The 22,330-nt window shown below is 41.1% G+C and overlaps 1 protein-coding gene across 34 annotated transcripts in view; it reads right to left on the reverse strand.

Moving 5' to 3' along the window:
• Positions 1 to 22,330, reverse strand: part of EPB41L3 (erythrocyte membrane protein band 4.1 like 3) — a 145,338-nt gene that overhangs the window by 9,010 nt on the left and 113,998 nt on the right. For 11 of the 34 annotated variants that reach the window (XM_037379473.1, XM_037379468.1, XM_037379465.1 and 8 more), the window contains exons 10-21: positions 21,460 to 21,557; positions 19,936 to 20,111; positions 17,589 to 17,809; positions 13,360 to 13,926; positions 9,206 to 9,259; positions 7,276 to 7,311; positions 7,046 to 7,111; positions 6,374 to 6,565; positions 2,885 to 2,959; positions 2,351 to 2,452; positions 889 to 1,617; positions 240 to 362 (exon numbers count right to left, since the gene is read on the reverse strand). In XM_037379473.1, the coding sequence (XP_037235370.1) occupies positions 240 to 362; positions 889 to 1,617; positions 2,351 to 2,452; positions 2,885 to 2,959; positions 6,374 to 6,565; positions 7,046 to 7,111; positions 7,276 to 7,311; positions 9,206 to 9,259; positions 13,360 to 13,926; positions 17,589 to 17,809; positions 19,936 to 20,111; positions 21,460 to 21,557 (2,439 nt within the window). The remainder of the gene's footprint in view (positions 1 to 239; positions 363 to 888; positions 1,618 to 2,350; positions 2,453 to 2,884; positions 2,960 to 6,373; positions 6,566 to 7,045; positions 7,112 to 7,275; positions 7,312 to 9,205; positions 9,260 to 13,359; positions 13,927 to 17,588; positions 17,810 to 19,935; positions 20,112 to 21,459; positions 21,558 to 22,330) is intronic. The other 23 variants (XM_037379469.1, XM_037379472.1, XM_037379470.1 and 20 more) reach the window with 23 other exon arrangements.

Raw genomic sequence — 22,330 nt, forward strand, 5'->3', positions numbered from 1 at the left:
AGGCAAAATACAGCACCCTGCAAAATGACCAAAATAAAGTGAAATGAGAGAAAATCTGGTGGGTTTTTTTCTCTTTTCAGTGAAGTTTCTATTGCGGTCCATTGTAGCAAAGAAAAAGGCACACAAATACATGCATTAGTTATATAGATTCCGAGTTATGCACAAAACCAGGAAACAAAAGAAAAGCAAAAGTAATTGGTGTGTGGTTATAATACGGATGGAGAGAATCAAACGGCCACCTGAGCCCAGCTATGTGAAGTAGAAGTAACCCCTCCTATGAACTCAGTTGGTTTTCTGGCAGACTCTATTAAACTGAAGATATCTGAACCATCCAAGGTTTTTTCACTGGTGGACTGCTTAGTCTAAACAGACAAAGAAATGCAGAGTCATACACAGAAGAAAGGCAGACCCACATGCACAGATATATTAATTGCCAAAACCGGAGGCAGACGGAGGAAAGGAAGAGAAGGTTGCGGGGGCACAGAGAGGTTGGAAACAGGAAAAGAATGGGAAAATAAATCAGAGCAGATTTGTAATGGCTGTAGTAAGCAATAGTTACAAAGCATAAGTTATTAGCGTTGGCATTTTGCTGGTTCAAGCAAACCTTTTTTTTTTTTTTTCTCCTTTTATTAACAAGCCACAGCAGCAATAGTACATTTCAGTAAGATGGTTCTTTAAATCAACCAGAAAGGCTGAAAGCCTTATAGAATGTCTGCTTCAGACCGTGGGACGGATTCAAAGTATGAGGGAAAAAAATAAGCTGGGTTGGCTGCTGTCAACATAAAGCCAGGCAGCAAGAGAACTGAAAGGTAGGGTGGTGTGAGGGGGTTGCCTAAAAGTCATGCTTTAATCTTTAAACCGTGGCATGGAGACAAAGCCACTTGTTACCACTACTTTTGATGCAGACGACTCGGTAACATAGTGAGCAGTAGCAATGGTAAATGGCCGTTCTCTGGAATATCTCCACTCAGACAGGCTCTTATCTCTCCGGGCAAACGCCCCTGCTTTTGCAGCTTCACTGCCAAGGTGTTTCTCTGCTTTGCCAAGCTGCAAGCTTCCCAGTGTACCATGTAACTGCAAATCCTGGTCCATCTTTAGTGTCTTTTTCAAACTCTCCTCTTCAGGACTTTGCAACTGAGATCCTGCTTCCTTTATGGGTGTCAGAGAGTCGGACAGCTTTCTTTTCGTGCTCTGCATGTCGGATCCCCGCCTGGCTTTCTCATCAGTGACAGGCTCAAGGATTTCATACTCGGCCACTACCGGAATGATTTTCACAGATTCTTGTACTTCCCTTTCCATTTTTTGCAAAGCTTCTACTGAAGGCTGTACTGCTTTCTCACCCTCTTTAGCTTTGCTTGTCATGGTTACAATTTTCCCGGATACAGTATCATAGGACTTTCCTAGGGTGAACATTTTCTGCTTATTCTCCTCTTTGGATTGTATTTCACTTTCCAAGTCCTCAAAGCTCTGCATTAGAATGGTACTGGATTTTAACATCTCAGGTGGAAAGGCAGTTTTACTGCTCACAGTCACTACTTTGTATGCCAGATTTTTTTTCGATTCACCATCAACTATCTCAGAGGGTATTTTGTCTATAATAACCCAATCCTCAGTGCCCTATATTTGAGATATAAAAGCTAAATTAGAATAGCTGAAGGTTTATCTATACTTCTGGAGCACTAAAGAAGAAGAATCAATGCTGCCTCTTCTGAAAGCATGTAACAACTTTTACCACTGTACCTCTTACAGTAGTCATCAAACAAATAAACAATCACCTTAGGCAAAGTATGATTTCATTCCATATTCCCTCCCCTTAGAGGCCCATATAATGTGGACACAAAAAATTACTTTTGCCACACTGTTGCTGTATTAATATGAAGCAGAACAGCATTTTAGTGTGTCATTTAAAATTATGATCGGAATCATCCTGAGGTTAAAAATCATATATTGCAATGGTTCATAATGCTACAGTCAAAACCAAATCGCAAAAATAGGGCAACTAAGCCCTTTCAACTGTTCCCCAGTTGTCACAGACACACTGTTGATGAGGTTTTAGAATAGTATGCCTTTGTATGTAGCTGTAGCCTGCACCGAATTTCCTTGTTTTCAACAGAATAATATCAACCCCCTTCAGGATTGTTAAAACTGAGCAGTACAACACAGTAAATGCCATTCTACTGAATATTACGAATGGAACTTAATGCAACGCCTTTTTTCCTCCTTACGCAAATATGCTATGTGATTTGCTTTGACTATGCAACCAGCATCCGGTTATTTGACCTGAAGACCATGACTTCTGTATTTAACTAAGCAAATGTGGTAGTTTAAAATCAAATTAATTAAAAATAACCTCTAGGGATGATGGAATACTTTTCTGGATAATGATTTGATGAGAAGTAATCAAAGTGCCAGCAGATTCTCCTTCCTGCAGCTTCTTCTCTATCACACTTGGCTAATAGAAAAACCAATAAGAATACAAAGTTCACCATCACTCAGCATAATCTGCATTCACTTGACAGTATAAAGGAAATTCATTCTAATGACAGAAGTGCCCCATTCACTGTAACATTCTCAGTGAGGTTTATGCTGGAAATGCATGCACAACGGCAAACAACATCCACAAACAGCACCGTGCAAGTAGATTTCTAACTAGCAGAGAAATCAATCTCTATTAGGAAGCTATAAACTCTGAAGGGGACTCATTCCGCAGAATTTGGCCCCCAGATTAAATCTCTCTGGAACTTATGAAATAATATTTAAAAATCTAAAAAAAAAAAAAAAAAAAAAAAAAAAAAGGAAGCTTGGAAAGGAAAAAGGATAATAAAATAATAAATCACTGCCAGTCTATCCGACTGCATTTCAAGAAAGTAGTATTTGTTTTTACCTGCAATTCAAGGAATGTAGTACCTCCCTTCTGCAAAAATATGAGTTTTTCTGATTTTTCTCTTTCTTCTTTGGTCTAATGTCAGGGGAATAAATGGTTTTAGTAAATGGAGGGTATAAAGTCCACTATATTTTGCAATAGCTCGTCATATTTCTCTACTCTACAAATTGTTAATTGCATGGTAGATTAGGAAACAAACAGAATGATTTTACAGCAATGAGGTTTCCAATAAGAAGGGGAATCGGTGTCTCTCTGTGACAAAAGCAAAGCAGACACAAGCATGCCATTTGCGCAGCACAAACCCCACTACATTGACTAACACCCGGTTGTGGATGCCCTGTGTTCACTTCATCTTATCTTAGTCATTTAACCGTGTCTGGTGCCAACTTACATGGCTTCCATCATCAGCTGAGAACAGGCCCCTCCACCTTCACCCTGGTCTTAGCTCTTTCCTGAGTTTGCAGCCTTCCCTGCTGAAGCAGGCAGCAGGTAAGCCCTGCAAAAATTTCAGCTCTTCCTTTCTCCTTACAGGTATAGGATGTCTCAGTCTTTTTCCTACGCAGGAAGCTAACCCAATTGCTGTATTATTGCTATAATGTGATACGAAAATCCTCCTCACTTTTATCCCATCAGTGCCTTCCCAACACTGTGAGAATAGTAAAGAGTATCTCTGCAACTTGACCAAATGGGAAAGTTTTAAAAGTTGGTAAGGCTCAATTTCCTAAGCCTTTGGAGCTCAGCTTCTGCGACGGCCACCTTTTTCATTTGGTCACAGCAAGTAAGTCCCAGTGGAGCAAAGCAGGTTTCTTGCCAAAACCTTCCTACCCACTTCAATGGCTAGTGTGCTTATTAGACATGCCAATGGAAGTACTATGGCTAGGAGGATAAAATGGTACTGTTTGAAATACGTATACTCCATGTACTCAAGAAGAAAGGTTTTAAACTTAAAGGAAGAGATACAAAACTACAAACTAGAGAGACAAAGGGATAAATGGCTCATCTCCCTGACTGCAATGAGATGCATAGCTTCTTTATTCTAAAGTGCTGATGTAATCCAATCCGGGTCAGATTAAACATTGTCAAGGAATTTGTAAATATGATGGCTTTTGTGTTCTCACCTATCCGGCCACCATTATGGCAGAAATTTAAAACTACACTTTTCACAATTAAAGAAAAACAAAGTCAGTCCTTCCCCTATTACTGTAAGAAACTGACTGGTGACTAGACAGGCTTAAAGTCAAACTGATCAAAACCACAAAGCTGCCAAATGCTCAAAGTATGCATTTTGAAAAGGCATATTTTACCTTCTGTTCTTGTTTTATTACACAAAAGAGCTACAGATAACAGCACTGAATGAATTTTTAAAGTGGGTATGCCAAGCTAAACATGTAACATCTTTGACTATGAGAAGCTACTACATAACAGTTCTATGTGCTCTCCGTCCTTACTGCCTCCACATTTCTTAGTAGACACCAAGGTGCTGCTTTTGACCTATGTGTGGCTTCAGGTCTTTTCCTGAAGAATTCCTCTCTCTGAAACCATCCTGCTTAGTGGGACCAAAAAAGGACAGTCAGATGTTATCTACAGCAGGGTTCTCTTAGTGCCAGAAGTCACTGCACTGTTGGGCTCTGACAGCTCAAATCCACTCACATTTTTTCCACAGAAATGCCTTCGTTTGGATGAGATTCTGTGGGGCAGGTGTAGTTGACTTAGATGATTATAAGACACAGTAACTGGACAGTGCTTTTGAGCAAGTCTTTTCTTCCAGTAAGAGAAGTGAGACCAGATAAAGATAACCCTTGTCCTTTTCCTTTCCAAATGAATGGTTCAATTTGGATGTGTTTCCTCACAGTGAAGCCTACAAAACTGTGTAATGCTTTGCTACTGCTTGTGCATTTTAACTAAAATTTGCTATTAAATTTCTAAAGTAATAAAGACATGAAATGAATTGTGTGTGTGTGTGTTATGAGTTCGTTTCACCTGCACTCCTCTGATTCAGGCTCATCTAGCCAGCTGCTCCCTTTTCAACAATTCCTTACATCTTTAATATGTTAAATGCCTCCTGTTCATTATACTTATAGTTTTACTTTTAAGGAAAAAACCCACACATTTTCAACTACAACCATCTAACATGGTCGTAGGATCTGTTATGATTCCTGAACAAGAAAGTAGGAGCAACATTAAGACTCCTCAGCACTTTCTTCAAAGGGTAAACTTTGGGCACCAAGTCTGCTTTTTAGGTATTTTAATCCAACTTGACGGCCACTCCAATGCATGCCTGATGCCTCTATCAGCCATTGGCTCGATGGGTATAATGTGGGAAAGATGAACTGGGGCCTTTTTCTTGGCAACACACCTTCCCCTAAGAGAGAAAGCTGTCGTGGGCTATCTGTGTGCCTCCTGAGATTCCCTTCCCCAGAGAGCTGTGGGTCTGCAATGCCAACTGCTCAGATGGGAAGGCAGAAGACTCTTTCAAGTTATACTTTCCAGCCTATTTTTGCTGACTTGCTTACAACATTACATCAGTGCTGGGAGGACAGAAGTACATCTTGTGTCCATTTATTGGTCTGCAATGCTAAAAACAAGTGGTAACCATACAGATGACTCCTGTGAGACAGAAACCAGATACCTATCCACAACAGAATGAAAAAACTAATCTTCATGCAGACCACATAAGCGTATTTCTTTCTGCTCCACTGGATTTAAATCAAGACACTTTGCTTTTTTGAAGATCCATGTATTTTATGGCAACACGAGTGTTACGTTGTTAACTCCACATCTCCTAATCTACCCACAAATTAAATAAAAGGCAGTTTTTTAATCTGCAAGTTTCTTGCAAACACTTCAAGACTGCACAGTGAGCAAGATTTTTTCGTGCATGCACACTGCATGAAAATGCACACGCTTAGCAATCTGCACTGTGTCTTCAATGAAACGGTATACAGCAGACTGCAGCAACTATTGGTTCCCTTATAGAACTGGCCAAGCAGGTCTAATTATTTAGACTATGTAATGATGACTGTATCATCATTATTTCTTCCCTGTCTTCAAAGACTGAGAGAGTTCTGCCCTTTGCTCTGTATTTTCTTGTCAAGCTTGGTACTGCACACCCATCCGTTCCGCTATACCGCTGCTCCCAACCAGTCACCATTATTTACATTTTATCTCCATCACTTTCATGGTTTCTTTCACGCACAGCTGCACATTTTCAAGCTCACCGAACCTGTAACGAAGCCTGCGTTTCACACTCTCAGAGAGACCCAAATCTGCCACACAGCTTATAGTGAATTTCATACACTGAATATATGTATATTTAAAACAGGTACCCTGTTCTTCCTTGCATCTTTGCTGCTAGAGCCTGAGTCCTGAAAAAAGGAAGCATCTGCAAGTGGGGAATGGCCTCTGACTATGGCCTCTAATCTACCGCCAGCTATCGTAAGTAAAAACCAGTAGACAGGTACATAATGAAGCCTTTCAGCTCATGCTGACCTCTTCAGGCACTAGTGGTTCAATCATGGGAGCTTCCTCCTGCCTTGCTGCAAGCCGAACGGGAGATGTGGAAAGCCTCTTCTCCCACTCATTAGACACAGCCGTTTCTGTGGAGGTTTCCAAGAAGGTGCGTTTCAGCTCACTTATATTTGTCTGATGTTTCATCAGATCTTCCTGGGTTTTGTCTAGGTCCTGGACATTTTAAAAGAATAGAGCAGTTTGTAATACATCCTAAGCCAACCAAATTTTAGAGCCAAAACACACAACTTGGTTAGTAAGGAGGGAAGTAACATCTCAGGGAGCTGGGGAGCACAGCACTAACACAACACTCTGTGAAAATGTGGCATTTTGAAAGATACAGCATAGCATATCTCATACAAGTGAGTATAAATATACTCTTTTAAAGATTATCCATATTGCTACAATTTACACCTGATAAAGAGGCTTCAAACGAACATACATATGCGCGTGGATGCACACACATATACGCGCACACATATCTATATTTATAGTACAAGTTAGAGGAGTCATCATAATCTGAGGGAAAAAAATATCTAGTTCATTTATTAGCAGGTGGGAATACACAGTTCATGCATCATAGTGCAGATTCACAGTTTACCACTAAAACTAACACACATGTACGTGCATGCACTGGTATATACCAATACCAACCTCTAACATAAGATTACTATGTTTGACATACACATTTTCACCCTGTATTCGCTTAATCAGACTATTCTGAAAGAAGTGAAAAAGAAAGGGAAAGGTAAGGGACATAGTATCGAAAGGATACAAAATGCTCTTTCTACACATTTCTTCACAGAGAAGTGACAATAACATGCTGAGAGAGGTGATCACCTCCAACATTGATACTTGAGCAACTAGGTCTTTTGTTTCTGTACCTGTGCCTTTAGATCTCCATCCTCCTCTTGATCCGACTGCCAGCATGAGAAAGATTGGAAAACAACACCTTACCCACTCGCATGACCAAAGGATTTACAAGAATCGGTGAGAGGAACACACTAGGTTAAAATCACATTTTCTCTACGTTAAGCGCTTAAGGAGGAGGAGTAGACACACTGGCTGTCTTTGCATGGCTCTCCTAACTCAGAGCAAGCCTCCTCTTCTCAAATTTGTTCTTTGTGAATGAAGAAGTTTTAAACATTTTCCGTTTATAAATATCGGTGCACGCCATGTTCATAGGTTCTCTAGTTAGGGAGCAGCAGTTGGACCTTTTCACCGAGATATGGCTGGTTTAGCACCGAATGGCAACAGCAAATTCTTTGGAAGTCCATAATCCCAGAGTTTAAGCATATGACATCTCCTGGGCCACAGGCAAAGCTTTGCATAAAGTCAGCACAGGTGAACAACCTGCAACACCTTCTACAGAATGAAGCACATCTTATTTGCTTAAAATGGTATTTCCCTGACTTCAGTCCCTTTCTGTATTTTTATCATTCTACTTCATATTTAGCCTGTATGTATTTTTTCAAGTCTTATCTGCGATGGCCTTCTGGAATGGCACACACATTGGGTTCACTTCAGCTGACATTTCCAAAAGCAATGCAACAAGCACTGCCCAAGCAGCCCCATTTCTGAGGGCTGAATTTTTGGATGGCAAGTACACCACATGTTTTGAAAATGAGGTGTCCCTAAGGAAAACTGAGGTTCACAAAATCTTCTCCCATCAAATAAAGATGGCAGCTAGGGAGACTGTCATGCATTTTTGAGTAATAAACGGAACATTTTAAATGTTACGGATTTAGGATTATGTTTTACTTTCTGTAGGGCTCAAGGCCTGAAGCAATAGAATGCAAGAGGCATTTCAAAGCATTCTGTACTCCTGACTCCTCTCTGCAGACGTTATGTTGTTGCTCCATTTGGATTCTTTTAATGCTTGTGCCAGGATTCTATTGTCAATTTTTCATATAGTCCTGATTAATCAAATGACCCATGGGAAAATCTGCTGTTTACTTTATAACTCAGTTCAAATCTATTCTATTTACTGCCGAGGCTGAATTGTCCTGACGTGTCATGCCGAGAATTTTTCCTTGATGATAATTTTAACAGTCTGAAATATTAATGAGATCCCACTGAAAACCTACAGTAGTGTTTGTGGTAAGACTCTGTCTTCTACCAGATGTCAGACCAAATTCAGCTCATGTTTGCAGCTGCAACCATATTAATTATGAAAGCATTATATGCACTTCACTGGAGTCACATAGGGTTGAATCTGCCTGCACAGTCGATGTACCATGTTGTGGATACAAGGCTTCTCAGTGCAAGGAAAAGGTAATTTTTTTTACATTCCTCCTCTGAAGACAATACCTGGACTACCGGTGGCGAGATGTGAAGATGACACGTGAAGTTACGTTCAAGGAAAACAGCTATTTATAATGTGGAAATACCCTTATCCAGAAAATTGGAAAACTGCTTTTTACTGTCTTTCCCCGCTCCTCTCTCACACAGGCTGCAGATTGTAAGAGCAAAGAAGCAAACAGAAAAACCCAGGGCACAATCTGGCCAGCATGACTAGCCAGGTGAGCAGCATTGGTGTGGGTGACACTGCCACTGCCCGGCTATCTGCACAGCACAGAAGCCTTGCGGTTTCCAACCTGAACACGGGAAACGGAGGAACCCGCAGGCAGCACTGAAAACTCAGCTCCCCGGGCAAAACTCTCAGGCCCGCAGGCACGCACATGCACACGCGCGCAGAGAGGGATCCTGAGCGGCTGTAGGAGACATGCGGTTTAGCCCTCACGCCCGGGGTCGGGAAGAGATGAGGTACAACGCTCTCCCCTGCCATAACTGGGTGCCGGCGACTGTACAAACCTCGGTGGCAGTGGTCTCACCATCAGCTGCAGTATCCGTCTGCTCACTGTCAGTCTATTTGGTTAGACAAGTAACCGGGTCCCAAGAGGAAGGCAGGAATAAAGAATAAACCCAGCTCATCAGTACACACGGCTCACGTGGGGAACTGTTAAATTCAACATCCCTGTGAACTGCATTAGCATTGCTTTTCAAACCACGCACAAGTCAAAGAAGCAAAATAAAAATGCTATATTAGTAAACAGAACAGACTCAGAGGAAGACTCGAGGCGTACTGTACACAGTATATGGCTTTACTGGAACAAATTTATAAGCCAAACAAGACATTACTGGGAAAGTGTTATTTGAATAGCAGATATTTTTTTTTCTTAAGAAAGCCAGGTGGCTTTAAAAGAACTCAGGGAAAAAAAAAAAGCTAATATTTTCTAAACCAGCTTTTCCTCCCATGTTTTTTTTTAAAGGAAATGATCAGATTTTTTTTTCTAGCCAATATAGATTAATGTGGTGATTAACATTTTATCTGGAGGGGGAAAAGATAATTAAAAATAAAATTAAAAAAAGGCTACTTTAACAGTCACCTGACTTTCAGCCCCTCATTTGTACAGAAGTTGTTCTTGTCTCCATATTTATACACCATGAGGCTGTCTGCATTAACAAGGAGTTCAAATAACCGTACCCCCAGCCCTTCTACTGTCTGTCTGTGGAGTAATGGCAAGGCTCAGATCCCACTCGGTTCCAATAAAGTGCAGCTGATATTGTTAACAATTGTAAAAAGAAAGAAAACTGCCATTAAAAGAATCAAAAATATTTCTCATTCCATTTAAGAATATGGATGAAAGCAGGATAAAAATAAAAGTAACTCCCCCCCCAAAAAAACCAAAACAAAACACTTACTAGGTACGAGTGATAAAAATGAAACAAAGCACAGCATTGCACAGTCTAATCTATCCCTGCTTTGCTCGACACCATGAAGAACATTTTAGTGGAGAGCGCAAGTGTTGAGATTTAGTAAACAGAGACTTGAGCATAGATTACTACAGGCTGAGAAGAGAGTTCAAATGACTATTTTTGATATTATGCAAGCTTATGGAAAACTAGTAAGCAAAGGCAGTGCTCCCTACTCCCCCAGATTGGCACATCCAAGTTGTTTTAACATCAGTGAAAGCTCTGGTTTTGATTAGTGATTTTTTGTGGTCCTTCGATAATCTGAAGTAACCCAGGCAGGTAATTTAAAGCTAGGACAATACAACTCATCCTCAGATCACATCAGTATGGAACAAGAAAAAAGCAACCTCCTGGAGGATGGAGTATCAGTCTTAACTTTGAATTTTCTATCTTCTGTCATTTTCTGAAAACTCCAGCGTTGCACAAAACTGCTTTTTTATATTTTTTCATTGCTTTGTTGTCTATTGTTCCTTCCTTTGAATAATTTGTGTTGCTTGTATGACAGGCAGAAGAATAAGCAGGCATTTTGCACTATTCAGTAAGTGCATGACTGCAAGTTGCATGCAACTTTTCAAGAGATAACCACTCACTAGACAGACTTTTATTTTTAAATGAAACTGTAAGGCCAAAATAGTCTATCTAGCTAGTCAGATTGCTTTCACTAAAGTGCTAGAAAATTGTATCTTTATTAGTGAAGGATCTCACATCTTTATAAAATTACAAGCAATTGTAAAGGTATGGATTTCTTTGCATATCTATGCATTTCATTTCTATTATAAAAACAGAATTAATGAATCTAGGCATTTAAAAGGAATTAAAATATTTGTGTTAAGGCAATGTAACATGTGAGTCTGGCACACAGGGTTCATTTAAGAACTTGAAGCTGGGAACATTAAAGAAAAATCAATAGAAATATTAGCTGCTAAGGTACAAACACAGAAGCTAATGAAATCTAAGGGGAGAGGTTCTGTCTCTGCACGGACTGTCTCCAGCTGCACTGCTGAAGGGAGAACAGAGCTCAACAAGGTATGAGATTGGTTCAGGATGCTGGCTGTAGCCTTCTACATCACTGTGTGCAATCTTTTGTGAACGGGGGAGGGGGAAAGCTTCCTATTTCTTTTACCATAGCAGCAATGAAATCCTAAATAAGGCATAAAATTCACTTTATTGCAACATATGTCTGCTAATAAGCCAATCAACAGCTGTGGAGTTGAAGCCAGCATTACTGAATTACTTGAAATAACGATCTGGGGTTATCGCAGAGCAGGGAATGGTGAATTAAGGCTGCGCAGGACAGGTCTCCTTGGGAGTGGGGAGTATGAAAGTTGGGGCTCAGCTCCAAGGTGGGCTGCAGTGCAGCTGCTGCTGGGGCTTGTGGGCAGGCGAGGGAGTGAGCAGGAAAGGAAGGCAGCGATCTCCTGCAATGCTGCAGCTGCACCTCCTCTAACTTGCAATTATAATTGCTGTGATTTGTTTTGCCAATGTAATGCAGACATGCCCAAATTTAAAACATATTCACTTTCATGCAATATTTTGAACAAGAAATACCCCCTGGATTAGGCACAAGTCTGTGTTATCTGCCAGGAAGCACTGCCAGAGTAATTACCCTCGTAAAAGAGCGACACTAAAAAGCCTATTCTATAAGTTTTTATGCTCAATACTTCCTAACTTTACTAACAAAAAGAAGTGCTCGTTTCCAAAAGCAGAACAGACCAATGTGTTACATAAACACTGCCTCGGTATTGCCTCTGGAGCTGGCACTGTATTAATGCTGTTATTGCTATTACATTAATCCAAGTGCAGAGCTAATGCAAATTGAGACCTAAATGCTATCTCAAAATGAGGACACAAAATAAAAGAGCAACATTTTGGATGCCTTTTATCAGAAATTGCACAATATTATTTGGTTGTTAGGCACCACAGAGCCAAAAGCATCTAAAGACAATGTTTTTACAAAATAAATTGATGCAATTTTTGACTTTCCATAAAAAGGAAATGAAATCCTGCACCAAGTCTTACAAAACCAACAGCGGCAGATTACACAAATGTTTAGATGAGGAAGCTGGTTTATTGAAGACAACTACTGCAATGGCATCGACAAGTGGCCAAGATGGCTTTTTACAAACGGCCAACTGGTCTGTGATCATCTATTTTTTTTTACATACAAAGCAAACCCATATTTTTGCATTTGAAGATGAAGGGGGAAAAGGAAAAACAAGAAGAAAATACATTCATTTTATTCTGTCAACCAAGAATAACTAGGCACCAGCAAAGACTCAGATGCCAGTTACTCTGTTACTTAAACAAGCAGGTTCCTTTCCTCCTTCTGGATGTAGTATCAATCCACAGATCCCAGAACCACTGTGGACTCCTACAGCAGTTGGTTTATCTGCCTGTGATAACCCAGGTGGCTTGAGGCATTGGTTTTGGTAATGCTGACTGAAAACTGCAAACAGCAAGACTACCCACATGGCATGCTGCCCCAACAGCTGCGGAACAGCTGTCCCAATCTGACCTCTCACTGATATATTGGATTTAAGCATGGGAAAACAATTTAATCTGCAGCAGAGATGGGATCAAGGCTGAAAATCCAGATCCAGGTTTTGCTGGACCAGAAAGCCTTTTTCTAGGCTGGGGCTACAGCCGATAGCCTCTTGCAAAAAGCTGAGTTCACCTGAATTTTGAAGATGCTGAAGTTGGTGAGGGTGCTCATTATTACTGCTAGCTAGTTATACAAATATAATGTAAATACATACGCGTATATATGCATGTATATTTAATGATGCAGGAAATTGTACTTGATACCCACTATCTAGATAACTATTCTAACCCTAGGATAAAATGATAGGGGGAAGAAAAAGGTCTTGGTGGGTTCAGATATAGTATCAGTGGCAATTTGTTCAGTGCAAGTCACTTTGCATCAGCTGACACAGTTCAAACAAGCCACTTCCACACAGTGTTGTGCCTAACCCTGGGCCCCAAGCTGCACTCCCAACACGAGAAAAAAAAAAAAATAAAGAAGAAGAAAAAAACCACAACCCCCAAACTGAAAAAAAAAAACCCCGACCCAAAACCAAAACCACCCCTTCTAACATATCAGCACAGACAGAAATGAGGCTCTGAAAGTAGGACCACTATTGCAGCAATCTAACACTGGTTAGGACTGAAGCACTGAACACGAAAAAGAGTGTGTTCGATGCCGAGGTACACACCTCTTCCTCTGAACTGTCACTCAGGTCATTGGCAAGTGAGGCACTCAAGGAGGCCGCCTTGGGCTCCAGGTAGCAGAGGCACATAGCCAGAGGAAAGGAGAGAGTGAGGGCGTATGGCACTGAGAAAGAGGCAGAGAGCAGAAAGAAAAAAATGAAGAGGAAGCAAGGCACCAGGGAGGGGGAGCGGATGGGAAGGTAGTGCTGCACGCTGGCAGGCAGGAGGTTGGTTTCGGAGAGGTTAGGGAGCGACAGGTAGCCGTCGTCATCCAGGAGGGAAGGAAATGACTCTGGAAGTTGCAAGGAGAAGGAAAACAGCGTTCCCCCTTTGCTGGCTTTTTGCTTATAGCCGAAAGCCACGTCTTGCTCGGTGGAGCAAACTCGCCCCTTTCTGTCAGAGTCTGGCTCCGACTCGCCGTGCTTTGGAGCACTCTCTTTCAGCGCCTCACAACCTAAGGGCTTTGGTCTGGCGCTCTCCTTGCATCTCCTGCGAAGCTTTGCTGAAGATACATGGGGGCCAGGCTGAGAGGACGGTGAGGGGTGGTGGGAGTCAGTGCCAAGCAAAGATGGCTGGTGACGGAGAAAGAGCAGCAAACAAGGCGCAGAAGCAAAAGGACAAAAAGAAAACTGTAATTAGTTAATTTACTTCTGTGATGATAAATAATATATATATAAAATTATAAACAGTATTTTAACACCACAGCTTTCCCCTGAGTTAAATGGTGCATGTTCCTGTGCCGCACACCACAAGTATTAGTGAATCAGGGCTACAGCTTACAAAAGACAACTTCTTGATTCAGCATTTGTCTAGTCATCTGCAGCACATGATTTACATAAAAACCTTCACAGCCATATGTGAGATTCCAGGTGCTGCCAATTTCCACTTACTTTAAGACTGGATTCACACCATAAGGAGCTTTCAAACATGAGGTACATGGAAAGCAACAAAGAAACGAGGGAACGTATTTCCAATACCAACACTGCTTTGTGACAGCACTCCTCCGGTCAGGAGGAGACCCACTGGGGGCCAGATGCTTCCCATCTATGCCTTGGTCGGCCTCAGCAGTAGTAATAAAAACTCCAAGGATCTTAAAACTCTATGTGTCCAAATTCTTCCATTACAATATTTTATTAAAAATATAATACCTAGGTCCTAAACCTAACTACAACACATTCTGGTTTAGGGGGGCATAAATCCACATGTCAGCTGTTACTGATGGAAAAAACTGCACTGGCTCAACACCCACTCCAGCCTGACCAGCTCCTCAGCAGAGCTGCCATCACCGCCCAGGCTGGCCGCTGCCAGGCATCCCCACAGCCCTGCCCTCCCCGCTGCCCGCCACGGGCCAGAGCAGCCAGTGCTGGGGGGCTGGCCCCTGCCCACCCATGCACCCCGCTGCCCCTCTACGCTGCACCCCACCGCTTCAGCAGGAAGTTGAAAGAAGGGAGCTGAGGGCTTTGGCCAGGCAGGTGCCATGCTCTCTCGCTGGGGATCCCGAGATGGGCTGACCAGAGCGCGGTCCGTGCCCCACACAGACACATCTCCTCATAGTCAGAAGGCGACTCTTTACCCACAGCGAAGACGTAAAAAGGTACCCAGCACCTTTGCTACAAATTTTACCACAGTGCAGAGAACGCTGGCTACCAACAAGCAGGATTTGCTTTGATACACCACTTGTAGGGCATTCAATCAGTCTTTAAGGTCATTCAAGGACAAAAAAACGGTAGGAAGAGAGAGGTGATTCAGCAGGAGGGGTGACTGTCACCTAACAAGCTCCCTGTGGGCATCCATGACTGCTCTTTAGAAGGACAACAACCACCATCACCATCAAAATATCCCAGTACAACAGACCTGCCGCGATGCTGATGGATCTGGGATGTTTTGGCCAAAGTCAACTAGGCACACTTAGCTGAAGTGGCACACTGGCTCCATGCCCAACCCCAAAGCGCCTGAGCTGCTCCATACACCATGCATTTCCCTGAGGAGCTACAAAAGGCAATTCAGCCCCACTGCCACTCCCAGCTCTAAACAGCAAAATGTCTTCAAAGCCAGAACAGCATTTGCCTGTACAAGCTGGTGCCAAATCTGAGCCAACAAGCAGGATCCAAATCTTAGACACAGGCTGCAGCAACGCTAGCTACTAAGCCTAATCTTTACCAGGTATATTAATAGTAGGAATGGGATTTAAGCCCAATATTTACACAAAGGAGCTTCTTCCCTTCCTCTTAATATATTGCTTCTCTCTTCTCTAACCAGAACAGTTAAAAAACCAAACTGTCAGTTCAGACAACCTGTATTCCAAAATTCAGCAATCAAAACCAAGCCTAACTTCAAACTGCTTACAAATGTCTACTTTATGGGCTTAATGCAGTAAGCTCAAGTCAAAATGTAATGCTGATGGACTCACAGGACTTTATGTGAGCTAAATACACAGAACTTCTCTTTATATTGTAAAGGCAAAAAAGCCAAAGTAAATTTATTCTTCGCTAATACAGACTATTCACTGACTGACATCTTCTCAGTGTTACTATTTAGAATAACTTCTGGCACTTAAATACATATGGATAAAACAAAGGAAAAATATCTTTAGTGGAAAAGTTGAAAACCTATCTATAAAAATTAAATAGCCTTAAATAGGAATTTGATTTCAAGTTTGTCCTGTGTTTCTTGAGACCCCATTTTCTGTATGTTGAATGACAAAGCTGTTAGCAAGTCGACTGGACACATGGCTGAGATCTCTATATGCTTATAGAACCGAAGCTCCATTAACAGATGGTTTAAACAGAACCCACCTCTTGAGTGGGAGTAAAAATCATTCATTCGTCCAGGTTTAAGTACCATCAAAATATTCTCCTAAAGAGATCTTTGATTATTTCTAGCCATACGTAAGGAACAGATAATCTTCAAAATGCAGCTGATCTTTCCATTGACCTAAATTAACAAACACTTGGAACAAAATTAGTTTCTATTGGATATTTTCTGCATATGCGATTTTCATCAGTTTCTCCATGCAGAAATTAATAGTTTCAGGACCCCAGTTAATTTTTACAGAGATTATTTTTTTTAATGCTACAATTACAGTGCACACTTTCAAAAGAAAATCTTTTCTCATCTGCAATTTTCAGTAATTCAGTTCATTTCTGATTTTTGGTACCTTAATTGCGACTATTTTTGAGGACTTGATCCTTTAGCTATGTAGCTCTTTCTGGCCTTATACAATAAGGCTAGAAGTTCAGATTCTAACGTTTGTACACATGACAGTTTTGTGGGTGTAAAGGTATACATGAAGTTTTTCCTCATAAATGAAGAGGGTAAATCTTACTTGTTTAGCAAGTACATTCCACAGTACATTTTTGAATGTTATCTTAGATCATTTCATATACTTTTTTCTTCTCAATGTAAAAGAAACACAGGACATTTTACACCCTATCTTTTCTGATTCTACCTTAATTCTCTTCACTGTCATTCTCTGCAATTCAGTATCTTCTCTGTCCCCTTGGTGATTTACCCTGTCTTAGTAACTCAGTAGATATAATGTACAGCCATGTGTCTACACGTATGCAGTGGTGGTGAGATTGGAGATGGTGAGGGATGAATAAAATTTAACAACTGAGCAAAGAATCATCAATAAAAACAGTTTTCTTCAATGCAAAACTTCAAACAAGGGAAGCAAATGCTTTTGTAAGCCAGAAAAAAAAGCTTATACTAATATATTAATACCCCAAAGTTAATAGAGAAAATTGCTCATTGCAATACATGCAAGGAAACAGAGCATTATGAGAAGTAAATGAGAAAAATACAATTGTTTAAAGCACAGAGCTACATACAAGAACGCAGTATTTTGTTGCCTTGTCAAAAAAAACCCCAAACATGACGACCATACTAAAGTCAAAATATGACTGAAGACCAAAGGAACAAACCATGTGCTGCCAGGCTACTTTTGGGTATTTCCCAAAGAGCTCTTGCATGCCTTGTAAAAACCACTGTGCTAGCTGTTAAACAGATCTCAAAAAACAGTCCGAGGCAGGAACTAACTTTTACAACTGTATGTGAAATGCAAAAGGACTGTAAAACTATTGATTCAAGACATGTATATACACGTACATACAACCGTGTATATTCCAGTTTCCTTTCACAGAACGAGGTTATCTCCTCCCTCCCTCCTGAACAATTCTGCATTTCTCTGAGCACTCTCCAGGCCAGTCAGTTTAATAAACCCTCAAAACTCTACCTTAGTGTCATGGCGCACTGCTGAGACCGGGGTGACTTCCTCTGCTCTTTTCTTTTTGCCCTCTTCATCATCTTTCTCTTCTTCTGCCTTTTTCTCTGGAGTCACAGTGGTTATCAAGTTGGTCTGAGAGATGCCCTTTGTTGTGGCGTACTGGCCAGTACCAACCTCTGCAGCAGACACAGAATCCTTCATGTACATTTCATGGTTTTCATTCACTGATGCTAAAAGCAAATATTTAAAGAGGGAAAGTCTGAAATAGCTTTTGCTGAGAAGCTGCATAAAATTAAAAAGCTGGGTTAGTAAGACATTTCAGATATTGCTGAAAACACAACTACATCGTGTTTCAGGAAACCAGAAGCATGTGCATACATTTAAACAAAATGTGTACTTGAAATAAAGCTTGTAGCTTTTATATGCATAAACATATATTATGCATGTGTATACACACATTACTGTAGCTAATGTGCGCATTACACAGTTGTTAAATGTTAGCAAGCCATTAAAAGTGCTACTGTAGTAAAACATCAGAAAAAAATCAACGTGTTGCCACAGTTATCAGGCAGGAAACATAAGGAGAACCAGCTATGACATCAGCCATGGGGGTGGAAGAGATTTTTTTAAAATCTGTCAGAATCTAACAATGCAGATCAAATGCATGGTAAGTAACGTGCTGCATTACAGGAAATGACAATATTGATATAACACAGGCGTAATGTCTGAGAATCAAGAAATGGGGTCTTTGTGTTATCGAGTATTAAAGTCTGCTAGTTAAGCGAGCTCATTATCCTAAAAAATTCTGGGAAGTGATGGCATTCAATTCAGTGGACCAAACCAGAATATTTTAAGACTTAAACATTCCATAATTCAGCAAACTTAAATATATAAAAATTGTTTTCAAATAAATAGCAAATTTCCAGCTAGGACTTAATCAAAACATTAATATAAACCCAGATCCTGCTCTTGACTATTGCGTAACTGATTTCTAAGTCAACAGGGCTATTCAAATTTGTAAAGTTTCCGGCATCTGCAACATGACAGGGCCAGGATCACAGTGTAATCACAATGCAGAATGTTACAGCCACATTTGTGTTACAGTAACAAGATTAGTGAAGAAATCGTAAGCATTGATTAAAAAACCTCTTTTCCCCATTTGCAGTTAGGCAAATTAACATCATAAAAACCTCACAGAGTCTAGCAAATGCTGGGGAAAAGCATTTCAGGTATCTTGTCTCTTGGGAATAAGCTTAGAGGGTGGGTGAAAACAAAGGGAGTGGAGAAAGACATCTTGTTTAGATGTTACAAACAAAATAATGCAGAAGGATATTTTCTGCTTTGAGACACATGCACAGCAATCAGGTCACCAGTTGCTTGGTAACGAGCAAGAAGCACATCAGAATTAGAAGATTCCAAAATAATTAATGACAAGCAGCACCTTTAGGGGGAGAAAAGAAGGCTTGTCACTAGTACTTTTAAATCAAAGCTTCTCCCCCTCCCGACCATCAGCTATACTCATTGCAATTCATTTGTGATATTCTGCAGGAGAATTCACCTTTTTTTCTTCTTTCCTAAACTGCTGCAATTCTGGATTTGACTCAGTCTTTTTTTTTTTTTTATGAAAATAAACTACAACTACTTTTTACTCAACAGCTGACAAAGGCACCAGCTGATGAAGTAGCTGAGACTCAACCACATACTGGTTTAATGTAAGGGAGCAGCAGAACCTCCATGAGTGATGGAGAAAGAGAAGAGGAGGAAGGACGTACTATTAACCTGCGTATGTTAACTCTCCATCTCACACCTTCAAAAGCAATGTGTGGAAAAAGGCTGATAGTGCTCGTCCAACCAGGATGTGACAATCAGAAGCAAGTGTCATTGCTCAATCAAGGGAAATAATTAATTTATGAATTGTAACTTACACTTAAATGAAAAACCTACATAGGAAAAAAAGCCAAATTAAACCCGAACAGTTACTCATGCAAATCCCGAAAAAGCGTTGGAAGCCTGTCTTGCTTGGGCAGGCAGGTCCAGGTTGGCAGATCCAGATGTCCCATCCTTCCCCAAAGCAGGGAAGTGTTTTGCAGCTGTGAAGCCAGGAGAAAGGCTCCACAAAGTGTGGGCTCCCAAGGACCAACTCCAGGCAAACACTTTTTAAGAACCGCAGCAGTAGATGTAGTGCGGTATATCCCTGCATCCTCCCCTACCCCTGCCGTGAACGTGCAGGTACAGGTACTCACAGCCTCCACCCAGCTGAAGCTCAAGGAGATGAGATGACAGAGGTTTATACCTAATCTAAAGCAGTGACCACCGTGATGGTAACTTTTGACAAAGCCAACTGAGAGGACCTTACCCCCATCTAAGCTGCGAGACATAGTGTAACGTTTACTAGAAGACCGCTCAAAGTAAGGTGCGGGACGGTCTATGAGGGCGCTGGCTCTTCTCGTCTGTGCCTGCGTCCGGCCGCTGTAGCGAAACTTGGAGCCCAGTGTGAGGAACTTCTTTGGAGGTGCTTCTGGCAGCAGGAGCCTACAACACACCAAGCAGTGCACCCATTACTCCCCCTCCTCCAAAAACCAGTCCGCTATTTCTGCAGAGGAGGAAATGCAGCTGCTGGGTATCGCTCTCCATCGTAACCTCTGCCTCACAGATCTGCGGCTAAAAGGGAATCAAAGGATGCCTCTCATACACCATGACAAAACCACTTAGCTAATGCATTTGAAGAGCTGAGTTCTTTCTAATGGGCAAGAATTACTCAGTCTTTTCCTGCTTGAAAATCAGATTTATTATTTTCTAATCCTCAAAATTAAACACAAGGCATTCCTTGTATCGGGGACCCTAATTTGGGCTGAAATACACATACCTCTCTCATACTTCAAATTTTACATGGTACTGCTATACTGAGGACAGGGCCAGAACAGATTTCCAGTGAATGCTGTCGGGCAGTATTCATTCACAGGGACGCAGACATTTTTCACGTTAGAGCCTTTCCATCCTCTGTCTTTTGGCTATGGGACTCTGCCGAAGAAGCCATTCTCCTGCTACGGAGTTTATGCTTTAGACATTGATTCTCCATTATAAATCAGAAAACACCCCAAAAACGCACGCTCAATTTCTTTTTAGATATTTTGCTGTTAAGACTGCATTTCATATGAACATGTAGACAGCTTGAATCAATAGCTTTAAGAAAGGATAGAAATTCTTCAGTCCTCCCAAACATCTTGAGAGGGGGTTTTAAGTGTTGGGCACCCTTTCACACCATTGAATGTCTCAATTTTTTGGGTTTCCATTGTTAAATACCTCTTTGCTAACCATCTCAGTATCTACTAATTACAACATTTATTCCACTGTCCCAAACTTTTCTCAGGTCTTCTTTAGATGTCAAAAACATAGCTGCAAAATCCCTCAGTAATACAAAAATTACAGCTATGGACTGGGTATTCTGGGTGACCAAAATAGACACCACCGACTACTGTCTGTATTTTCGTATGTAATTAAAAATCTCCTTTTTTCAAAAAAAACTCTTACATTCCCCAGTAACTTTCCCTACAAGTCGTTCTCCCTATACAAGCGTACGTGCAGAAGTGCAGCAGAGTCCCTCATCTCTCTAAATATAGCAGCTGAAAATACCATGGCACAAATAAAGCAAAACCATTAATTAGTACCATATGGTGATTTTAAACATTCAGTACCTATCTGAAATAGCATGAATAATTCGGGTGAAACATTTCAAATTTTGAAAAAGCAATAACCTTCCCTTGTCTGCTCAGATACCTCGTGGTCAAAAAGACGATTTGAAGGAGTTTGTCTCTGCTGACAGAATTGGTCTTTTCTGTTGCATTTTATATCACACCTTTATAAAAAGAAAACCACATACCTGAAAAATGTATGGTGCTCAACACAGACTTTCCATAAGCGCTTTGCAGCACGATGATTTGGCAGCTTAAACCCAATAGTGCTTTCAAACTGCTCAAACTAGGTAGGAAAAAAGAAAAACTATGTATTTGATGCTGTGCATCTATTTTTAGACAGTGTAAACAGGTTCATCTTCATTTCCTCCATTTATATCATCTCATTGCAAGGGTAAATATATACGCTCATGTATATAACCACATATATACATATTCTACAGACCACTGCCTGGGAAGGAAGCTGTGAGTGGTAATCAATGGCAAGCTCTGAGGATCGTTTTCTGGGGGAAACCCAGATAATGAGCAAGAGGTTTTTGATGGTGGCAGTGATGATTTATGCCCTTTAGGAACAAAGAGATCTGTTGAGACTTGGGAGACTTCTGAGAAAAAACATCATTTACGTGTTTTAAACCTGTTGTTTTAACTTTACCAGTTTAAACAACAGTGGGAAGCCTGATAATAGCCTGGAGGGGAGCAATAGTCCCCAGGGACTGATCTGGTCTCACACAGCCTTAGATTAAGGAGATTTACAGTGAAAGGACTACAGTTAGTAAATCACAGTGGTTTTAGTTAATTTATCTCCTGGGGAGGATGAGGAAAAGACAGGTAATTGGAAAGAGTTGGCTGGGGATACTAAGAGACCTTTCTAGGTTGTGCTGCGGATTTATACATTCCAGATGCAAAAGCTGTGCCAGCTACAACCCCCGTAACGTGTTGATGGCTACATGCAGATAGCCGAGTAGGTGCAATAGTGTTGCTGTGATTGGGCAAAGGTAGGCAGAAGGGCACTTGTAAGGAAGCCTGGATCCCTACAGGGAGCTGACAGAGAGAAACAGG

Source organism: Falco rusticolus, chromosome 3, assembly GCF_015220075.1.
Source record: "Falco rusticolus isolate bFalRus1 chromosome 3, bFalRus1.pri, whole genome shotgun sequence".
NCBI lineage: Eukaryota > Metazoa > Chordata > Aves > Falconiformes > Falconidae > Falco > Falco rusticolus.